Source organism: Otolemur garnettii, unplaced genomic scaffold (genome assembly GCF_000181295.1).
Source record: "Otolemur garnettii isolate 467f Iridium unplaced genomic scaffold, OtoGar3 scaffold00035, whole genome shotgun sequence".
Classification (NCBI taxonomy): Eukaryota; Metazoa; Chordata; class Mammalia; order Primates; family Galagidae; genus Otolemur; species Otolemur garnettii.
In genome coordinates this window covers 15,396,843-15,408,217 of record NW_003852430.1, presented here as the reverse complement: position 1 = coordinate 15,408,217, position 11,375 = coordinate 15,396,843, and the positions used below count along the sequence as shown (strand labels likewise).

The 11,375-nt window shown below is 35.9% G+C and overlaps 1 protein-coding gene across 1 annotated transcript in view; it reads right to left on the bottom strand.

Annotated features, from left to right (window-relative positions):
* Positions 1–11,375, bottom strand: part of RIMS1 (regulating synaptic membrane exocytosis 1) — a 474,428-nt gene that overhangs the window by 166,369 nt on the left and 296,684 nt on the right. The window contains 1 exon segment of the mRNA XM_023513140.1: positions 38–105. Within this exon segment, the coding sequence (XP_023368908.1) occupies positions 38–105 (68 nt within the window).

Sequence of the window (11,375 nt, the reverse complement as noted above, 5' to 3'; positions counted from 1 at the left end):
CTCTGAACTCCAATCACTCCCTTCCCAGGAAGCTTACCGAACTAATAGGTGATGTTTCCCGGCTGTGCCACGTGGCAGGATCCAACCAGTAATAGTCTAAGTCACCTGCATGGAAGGAAAAAAAGGAAATTTGTAATGGTGTTAAAGTGAAGAACATATCACTTCAAGCATTACTTCTCCAATCTATAAATGGTAACAGATATAATATTGAGTGTGTGAGCATCTCAGAAGCATGCACACCTGTATTATAAAGGTTGTAACTTGAATCATTGAAATGAATAAGTGCTAAAAATAAACTTCATACAATAGATGGAGAAATCAGTCTAGAAACACACATAAAAGTATGGGGAAAAAATAGGGTTAATCTGCCCCTCTCACCCTCAAAGGAGTATCCAGAGCAAGCCGCAACCTCCAATCTAGTGACGCTGGCTACCATTTTATTCATTGAACTAAGATGAAGACTGAAATTCACTGTCTGCCTTTTGACCCTTCTGAACAACAGCACATCTTTCAAAATTATTCTCCAGTCTTTATCTTCTCTCATCAACCCTAAAATATGACATATATTTCTAGAACATAGTGATGAGTAAATTAAATATCAAGAATAACTTTTAGCAAAGTAAATACATACAAATGACACTAGTCAATTTTAGTAAGGCCATAAAAAGATTTGAGTCCTAACTCTATACATATGAATTTATAAGCCTATATTTTTGATTTCTGGCTTAAAATTATAATGCTAAAGAAAGTATCTGACAACAAAAGAAAAATATTAATGAAAAATATCAAAGCTTTTGGTGTTTGCACAGGATGAAAGGCCAGAGAAAAAGTGGGTAACCTATGTGAAAAGAGCATATTAGAGAAGGCAGGGGAATAAATTACCTTTTGTATTTTAAATATCAGATTAACTCAAAAAACTTTTCTATGTATCTTGAAAGAGAAAAAAATACAGTAAGTAAAGCACATTAGCTTACACTGAGATCTCTTTTGTGTAAATATGCCTGTCTCATAGACGTGAAGGTCAGAAGCAAAGAATTTTAGGTCATTGACAGGCATGAAAGATTCAGGCACTATAAAAGAAATGCTAACATAATTTTATTTATGTTTCGCACATTGATTGCCACATTGGAAACAAATCTTTTTTTCTTGGGGCCGTGGAGTTTTATTAGATCAAGAGATGTGTGAGTTATATATGTTTCATGAGGCCCCTGGCTCAAAACCAGCATAAGTTCACTACAACGCACAGAGCAGTTCATGTGTTAAAATCTACAGGCATAAAAATCTAGACACTTCAGTTTCTTAGGAGCTGCTTCTTTTTTTTTTTTTAATGTTTCTGACAAAGACAAACAGGCAAACGGTCTATCACAGGTACTGAAATTAATACTGAAATGTTCTTCAAATACGTCACATAGATTATACTAGTTTATTCTATGCAGGTTTAGAAATTGCATTAGCAAAACTCTATTCCTTTGAAATTTACTTCATATTGAGACTGGACCTTTCTAAAAATCATAATATTTAAAATGTATAAATGGGTTGGAAAGCACAGATTTATAAACTTCTACTGGACCATCTCAGTTCAGGAATATAAGAAGCTGCAAAGGAAAATTCTTTTCTCGTTTGTATTTACTATGTATTTGTAAAAGTTCACGTGCTTATTTTTAAAGTAGCTCTGTCTTTAGGATTATGATACTTACCCCTCCTAAAACACTATTTAAAATGTTGATAATACTAAAATTCATAATAAAAATATTACTCTAAAAGCAATTATACTTTATACAACTTTATCTCTAAAATTTCATAGGCTTGATATTAAGGCCTGATGATTAATTTTTAAAACTATGAAAAATAAACAGACTCTCACTGAGATATCTGTGAGGGAGGGGACTGTATTTCTCTGAAGAAGAAAAATTAATCATTTAAGTGAAAGCAGCTTTAAAAGTCTCTGACGTTAAAAATAATAACAAAAAATATTATTTTAAGGAATCAAGAAAGTAGAAGTTCATTGTATCCCTCAATAACAAGACTTAGGCCCCCTTTGGGATCCTTCTCTGGGGTGTGCCCTGATTATCCATGTGGTGCCTCAACTCTACGTTTCACCTCGTTTGTCCTAAATGCATCTAGATACACACATCTGGCAAGTATCCCCTCTGCAAAAAGTGTTCCTTAGAGGAAAGAACCAAAAGCTGATGTTTCTGGTGAAATTTAACGATGATGATCAACGTCATTTATTACAAAAACACTGTTTCAAACAGTAATGTTTTATCACTTATATAGGCTTTGTGGAATGGTAACCTAGAATGGAGAGTCTAACTTAACTGATCTGGTATTGGATGGACAGCTAGTTCACCAGGAGATCCCAAGGTGCAGTGAGCAATCTTACAGTATCCCGTAACAAATATAGCTGCTACAGATTGCGGAGGAATGGACACCATGCTTGCAAAGGACAGGTACTGATTCTTATCACATTAAAAGGAAACGCTGAGCACAGGACAGCCTCCTGGCAAACCTAGAGACATTTTGTGACCTGTGGGGCAATCCCCCAAGTAACTCAGTGTTCCAGAATGAGATAAGGTCGGTCACTCACTAGTAAGCATGTGTTAAACATTGATGCTTAGTACTTCTTCATGGGGGTTGTGGGGAACGAACACGTGATGAAGGTGCATGTGGCAATCCTTACGCATGCAGCCCTCCTGTGTAATCATCTTAACTCTCCACACCTGTTGTGTATAACGTTAATAAACAGCCATTGCAGGCGGGGCTCTGGGCTACCCTGCACTCAGGGTTAGCCTGCCTCCTGCAGCTTGTACTTCTAATCTGTGTCACGCCTGGTTCCTTCCTGCGGTGACAGAGACCAGGGCCTTAGGGGTCGCGACAACAGATTTTGCAACTTAAAAAGTTTGGGGTTTTTTGATCAATTTTGGTCATATTTACTATTGTAGATATCAACTAAATAGTGCTAACAGAAACAGTCAATACTTTAGCATCCAATATTTGTATATATTTTACTGTATAACTATACCTCCTTCATATTGTGAACAGTCTCTAATATTTTTCACATCATTAATTTCATTATCACCCAATAAAATATGTATAACATTTTTACTTAAAGACTTATAAGAAATAAATTCTAAAATCTAAATATGTAGTTTTAAATTACATTTGCTTCTTCTATCCATGTAATTACTAAGTTTGAAAGACACTGTTGTACTTCTGAGTAGCCCAATTTGTCTCCACGGTTCTTATTTCTGTGTTGCTTGTGGAATAAGCAACACTCAAAACAACTCGCTCCAAAGATATTCAGACTCTAGTATTTCATTAATACCAAACCTTTTCTGTGATTATTTTTCTAAAAGATGATTAATGATATTGACTTCCAGGTGGCTCTGCTGCAAAATGATAAATCCATGCTATTTTCTTGTGGAAGCAATATAAAAGTATCTTGGTTCTAACAGTCGATATAACTTTCAAGGAACTAATTTACTATTATTGTTTATTTAGAATCAGGAAACATCACCTACTTGAGTCTGCAGAAATGTCTCAAGTTCATAATGAGGCAAGTTCAGTAAGTGCTCTAACTCTGAGTATTATTATTATTAATTTTTGCAGTTTTTGGCTGGGGCTGGGTTTGAACCTGCCACCTCTGGCATATGGGGCCGGCACTCTACTTCTTTGAGCCACAGGCGCTGCCCGAGTATTATTTTTTTGTAAGGAATTTTAAAATACTTTTATCCTATCCAATGTGAAAAAGTGGGTTTGTTAAACTTCGTAAACATGCAACTTTTAACGTACAAACAACACATGAATCTTCTGTAAAGAGAGTTAGCTTCTCCTAATCCCAGATTAAAGCATGTAACAACACATAAACATACATCTCTGAAATTCAAAATTTTGTATCTTCTTATGTCAAAGCACAATAGATTACGGAAAAAACAATCAATGTCAGTTGGAGCCTAAGGAACACAAATTCCTTCTAAGTAATAATAAAACATTCTGTACAGATTCATGATTGAGAATGTATGAGTGTATTAAAACTGTAAGAAAACCATACCTCTAATTTCATAATCTAACAATTTATGTGATAGCTACACTCGACCAACTGGGAATGCATCTATTACATAGGTAGTAAAAGGAAGTTTGTCTACAAAGCCTTGAATTATTAGATAATCTGAATTTCTTCCATATCCAGAAGAAATAAGGAGCATATTTTTAACATCATTATAATGAATGGTGATAAAAGATGTAACTCAAATCAATTCTAAGACTGAGTCACAGTGACTCTATATAACATTTCCAAATACATCTCTGTAGTTTTACTACTTATTATTTCAAAAAATAAATGTTCTTCCTATATAAAATAGAATGTTGTCATTCAAAAAAAAGCAAATTTCACCAACCTCAAATCAGAAGATTTATCTTTCCCAGATATTTCCTAAACCTCTTAAAACATTTTCCACTTTTATTTTTAACACTCCACAGAGCAGGATATCAATTGGAACTAAAAAAAAATTAGCCAAGTCCCAAGATACGTCATTACAGCATGGCATGTATGCAAATTAAAACACTGGATAAAGTATGTTTACTGAATTTTTTGTAATTAAGAGTATACACAAAACTTCACTTACTTTTAAGAATTAGTTTTTCAGTTGAGACAAAGTAAGTTATTTTTAAAAAGTAGGTCAGCACACATGAGTTAAAAATTGTTCTGGTTATAGTGTAATAAAAATATATACATTTTAATTCAATTTAATATTTTTCCAGGACATTTATTTGGGAAACAGTCTGTTCATACAAAGGAATTTATGTCTGAAGTCTAAAAACTAAGATAAAATCCTAACTCTGAATTAATATAATGAAAATACCTCTTTGAATATAGTTACCTCATGTTCTAGTAGTCTAAGATAGCTTGATGCCTGCAAAGGGAAGTGTGCTTCCTTCCTCCCCTAAATTATATAGAATAGTGGAGCTAACTTTAGACTAAATCAGCAATAATTAGCTATACCCCAAAGTCCTAGAAAGCCTAATTTTCACCCAAGCTAATTATTGACATGTTATTAAGAAATGTCTGATTTCCTTAAGTACAAAATTTGACAGCTGATACCGCTGACATTTCACTTTGACACTTTTTCGTGAAGGTACATTTTCATTCTTTCTGTTGATTATCTTCCAAATTTTTAAGAGCAATTTCTAATATAGCACAAATAAGTCAAAAATTCGTGTTATTTTTGACTATGAGTTTCGTTGTGGAACCAATGCACTACAGATAGCTCATAATATCAATGAAGTTTTACTAAAAAAACATGGCTAATGTATACACAGTATGTCGACTGTTTAAGAAATTCCATTCTGGCGATTTTAATACTGAAAATGAGCCACACGGGTGACCTAAGAGCAGGGTGGATCACGAGGAGCTGACAGCTGTAGGGGAAGCGAATCCATCTCTGCCTGTGAATTAGCACCAAGGTTTGACGTTTACTATTCCAACAATATTCGACCATTTGAAACAAATCTTTAAGATGAAGAAGCTGGTTCTGCATGAAATAAATGGGCATTAGAAGAGAAACTGTCTTGAAGCTTGCCTTCCTCTGCTGTCACGACATAAAGGTGAACCCATTTCTATACTGTATTGTTACCTGTGTGGAAGAGTGAAAATTTTGGCAATCCAAGTGTTCAGCAGAATGGTTGGATACAGATGAAGAGTCAAAACACAGTCCAAAATAGAATACTCATCAAAAAAGCCAATGGTGTCTGTCTGGTGGTCCAGTGCTGGTACCCTGTACCATAGCTCCATGAAACCTGGTCAGTAGATTACAGAGGATGCCTATGGCAATCAGGTGGCTGGTATGACGAGGAGGCCTGCAATGAGGCAGCCAAGATCATCAATAGGGACAGTTCAGTCCTCTTGTTTTTGTTTTTTTTTTTTTTGAGACAGAGCCTCAAGCTATCCCCCTGGGTAGAGTGCCGTGGCATTACAGCTCACAGCAACCTCCAACTCCTGGGCTCAGGCGAGTCTCCTGCCTCCGCCTCCCAAGTAGCTGGGACCACAGGCGCCCGCCACAACGCCCGGCTATTTTTTGGTTGCAGCCGTCATTGTTGTTTGGCGGGTCCAGGCTGGGGATTCGAACCCGCCACCTTAGGTGTACGTGGCTAGCGCCTTAGCCGGTTGAGCTATAGGCGCCGAGCCACTTCAGTCCTCTTGTAAGACTATTTTGTTACACAAACAGTGCTGCTTACACTGGAGAAACAGGACTTGGAAACTATCTTAATCGCCATATCCACCAGACCTTGTCCCAACTGACAACCACTTCTTCCAGGCTTTAGACCACTTCTTAACAATGAAAAATATTTGATTCTCAACAAGCTGTGGAAAACACCTTTTGTGACTTCATCACCACTTGCTCTCCAAGCTCCTTTGTTGCTGGCCCTACATTAAGATGGCAAAACTGTGTCGGTAGTTTAGGCACATCTTGTACTGCTTCTTGTTGGAGATATAATAAACTAAACTTGATTTGAAATAGGACATTTCATATTGAATGACCTAATGGGACTCAGGGACAAGAAATAAATATTTAAAAGGACTAACCCTTAAAATAAAATGGGAAGAGGTACTTATTAAAAGTCAATCATTATCATATAATCTGTGAAATATTATACTATAGTTCATAAATAAACACTATACATAAAGTTGCAAAACCACGACACTGTGTTTCATGATTGAATTATTGTGATTCATGATAGACTTTTGTCTAAGGTCCTAGTATAGTGAAAATCAGTCCTCAAACACTTTTTGTTGATCTCATTCAAAATCCAAGCCCATAATAACTGCCCCAAACAATTCTGAAGGCAAACTATATATAAAATTAGGTAACAGATATTTTCACACCTTGAACTCAAGTTAGGCAGGGCTAGCAGCTGCTATGAACTACTATTCTTCAGCAAGAACTTCTCTAACAATTCAACAATTATAAATAACTTAAAATACAATTTCTAGTTTGTTGCCAAAAAAACAAAAAGTCTTATTCCTTGGGAGATACTGTATTATCTCCAGCCAATATGTGTTCATTAGAGTGGTTGTTTGCTAAGTACATGCTAGAAATTTCACTTTGGAAGGCAGCTATGATTGCCACACGAGGTGCATAGCAGGCATAACCATCAGAGAAATGCAAGTCAAAACCACAAGGAAAAGCACTTCAAACTAGTTGGGTGGGTGTTAGACCAAAAAATACAAACAAAAAGTGTTAGAGAGAATATAGAGAAATTTGAACCTTTGCATAATGCTGATAGGAATGTATATAAATCAGTATAGTCTTAATGGAAAACAAAATGTAAATTTCTCAAAAAATTCAAAATAGAACTACCATATGATATAGCAATACTAATTCTGGGTATTACATCAAAAGAACTGAAATAAAGGCCTCAAAGATACATCTGCCTTCACCTATTCACTGCTGCATTATTCGCTATAGCCAAAATGTGGAAATGGGCTGGGTATGCTGTATCCGAGCGCTGTAATCCTAGCACTCTGGGAGGTGTGTGGACTGCCTGAACTCAGGAATTGGAGACAAGCCACAGCAAAATCTTGTCTCTAAAAATATCTGGGTGCTGTGGTAGGCACCTGTAGTCCCAGCTACTTGGGAGGCTGAGGCAGGAGGATCAGTGGAGCCCAACAGACTGAGGTTATGTTATGACACCATGGCACTCTCCCAAGAAGCGACACAGTGAGACTCTGTTTCAAGACAAAAAGGAGAAATGATGTAAATGTCCACTGAGGAATGAATATATTTTTAAAATGTGGCATATATACCTTTTAAAGGTAATATTATGTGAAGGTAATATTATTCAGCTCTAAAAAAGAAGGAAATCCTGCCAATTGTGACAACATGGACGGACCTGGAGGCCATCATGCTAACTGACGTAAGGCAGACAGAGAGAGGGACAGAGTCTATGGGATACTATTTATACGAGAAATCTAAAAGAGTCCAACTCGTGGAAACAGAGTGGAGTGAGGGCTGCCGGAGGCTGAGAGATACGGAAACCAGGGAAGTATTAGTCAAAGGGTATGAAGGCTCAGTAATAGATGATGAATACATCCCAGGGCTCTACGGGACAGCACAGTGTCCACAGTGAGCAGTGCTACATTTCACAGTTAAAAATTTCCTGAGAGGGGAACCCTTACGTTAAGTGTTCTTTCTCATCACAAAAAAAGAAAGATAAATAAAGAGGGTGGGAAGAAACTTTTGGAGGTAAGATCTATGTATACAGCATAGATTGGGGTAATGGTTTCATAAGTGAACATGCATCTCCACACGCATTAAGTTGTAGACAATAAGTATGTACAGCATTTTGTATGGCAAATATAGTTCAATAAGGTGTATTTTTTATAAAAAAAAAAATCACTTAAAAAAATTCCCATTTGTAGGTCAGTGCCTGTGGCTCAAAGGAGTAGGATACCAGCCCCATATACCAGAGTAGCGGGTTCAAACCCAGCCCTGGCCAAAAACTACAAAAAAAAAATTCCATTTGTAGTGCACTCCCCTTCTATCATAAATAAAGAACACCACTCTTTCTCTTTGGTACATAAATTTGATATTTCAACTAAATTGAAGTTCTATTTATGAAAGTGACTCAAGTAAATACATCAATTATTATTTATTAAAAGTTAATGGTGTGACAAAGATGTCTGAAGTTCACAAAATATTTATACTGAATAGAACCTCTGGACTTGAACTACCTCCTTGAGAAAGAGGAGATATTTGCCTGAAGGCCTGTGGTGCCCTCTCTATGTTTTATAATTTTAAGGCATAAGAAGGGAAACTCAGCAGCTGATTCAGGAAAGACGTGGTACAGGTAGTATTTTTTTTTTCTAGTTATATGCATTGGTTAGTAACTAATTTTTGGTATGCCAACACTACCACTGCAAAACTACAAAGCAGTTATGCAGAATCAGATCTAAAATTTCTGGAACCGTGAACACAGCCACGCACGCAGGGAGGTAACTCCCACAGCACCCCTCCTTCTCACAAGGGCAGAATGAGACCACACACAGGAAGCATGCAAATCATCAAAGTATAAAAATAGACACTCCAAAAGATTTTGAATTAATGTAAGAAGCATTTCTTTCAGTTCTAATAGCATGTAAAAAATTTTAAAATACACCTTTTCTTCCACATAATTTAAAATGGTAAATAATCACAGATCCCCATTATATTATATATCTACTCTGATAGTTATAATTATGCTATTTCTTATATAATTTATAAAAAACAGCAATTAGGTAAAAAGATCATTGCACTTGGAATCAGAGACTTATTACTAATCCTGAATGTGCCACAGTAAATTTGTTAGTTGGATGACCTGCCCCCTTACATGAAATAAGGATAATGCTGCTTTCCTCACAAAAGTTTCATGAGAATTAAATGAGATAGGTCAGCTTTGTGAATTGTAAAAGACTTTAGAAGTAGCATTTAAATGTGTAATTCATTACACAATTTAGATTAAAGTATGGTGTTAAAAATCAGATAGATATATCATTAAATAGCTACCAACTAAAATACAGGTAATATCAGAAATCTTGGCAAAACACGCTTTGAAATGGGCTTTGAATTAGAAAATGCTAAAGTACCTCTGTTTATTAAAATTATTAATTAGGCTGATTACTCAAAATATCCTTGGTAATGATTTCTTGAAGACAGCATGTATTAAACCTTAAGAATTATTCAGTACAGACATTATAGATCATATTTTATTATTTTTCTAATATATTTTAAGCTTCCTAGCTTACTTGGTACCCTTTTTGTAGTGTATATTCTTAACAAAATTATCTAAACAATGTCAGGTGGACAGTCCTAAGAAAACAACTACTTTAAGTATAAATGCTCAACCAGGTTCCCCAGAAAACTCTGTGGTCATGCTTTAAAGAGGGGGAAAGGCAGATGTTGAGGAATTAAACAGAATTTGAGGTAGTTAATATTTATTATTCATCAGTTTACTTTTTCCTAGTTTTGAAAGTTATATAAATTTACATAAATTTAGACTTTTGAGATGGCATGAAAACTTCGGGGCCCCCAAACACTCCCAAACACCATGATGGCCCAATGATAAACTTATCCTTTACTTCTACATTGACCTTATGTCATAGACCTTAGAGAAAGTTAATAAATTAAAATTTCTGAAGGCTTTGAACAACAAACCCTCACCCACACACACACACACACACACACACACACAGGTGCACACACACACACACAACACTGTGCCTTGGAATTAGAAGATAAGGATATAGTTACAGTTTGGGGGAATTCTAGACTATACTGTTATCAACTGTATTAAATGACAGTAAAAATACATCAGAAGACAAGTCTCCAAGGTCATTGGTAACAGGGCAAATAGCTTTCCATATATAATGTTCTGAAGAAAAGTACGCTTCATATTATATATATGTATGTAGCCTGAGGCCAAATAGCTGAGAAATTTCTCCCCCAGAATCTAAATATAGACAGACTAATAAGGTACCCAGGATAACAGATCACAAAATTGACAGTCTTAGGGAATTTGTTTCCTGAGACAATGACTATATGTAAGAATTTGGGAAGCGTCGTACACAGGAGGGAAACATTTTACTGCAACTTTCCAACTGACCAGGCTTCCACATTGACACTGAGTATTCCATTCACGTGGGAGAACGGGTTGTCACGTGCAAAGCCTCGGAATAACCAGCCAGGAAACCCTGTGGAAAAAATCGGGTTTTATTTGTTTTCACTGTTTGGGGACTGGATATTAACCACAGGCTTAAGAAACTGTAGTGCTGGGAAAGTTCACAGCAGAGACATTACAAGAATGCATTCTAGAGATAAATATCTTTGATAAAGGAGAATGTCAGTATTTATCCGGGCCCAGGTAACACTAGCAAACCAGTATTAACCTGCAACAATCTTCTCAATGTCCAATCAATTTCCACCTGTCTCTATATCCCAAAGACATGGAAACGAAAACTGTGGAGATGGATATGGTATCATGGCTTTAATGATCTAAATAACAAGAACAAATGTCAAATTGTAATAAAGACAGATTTAAAGGATATACAGAATAAAATGGAAGTAACTTATGAGATATTTCTTATCATTTAAAAATATTTTCAAGCTGTTAAAAATAGAAAATAAGTTTACACTATAGCAGACATTCTTGGTAATATAAATACATTTTGAAACCAGAGCTCCCACAAAGCGGGTCATTGTAAATACTGGGTTTATGTTCTGTCTTTCTTGTTGCATTTCGTTTTTGTTTTCATTTTGGCTATACAAACAAATAATTCAGAAATACATGAAAGGACTTTTAGTTGGAAATCCCTTGATTGGCAGTGGAGAATTACTAGGCAC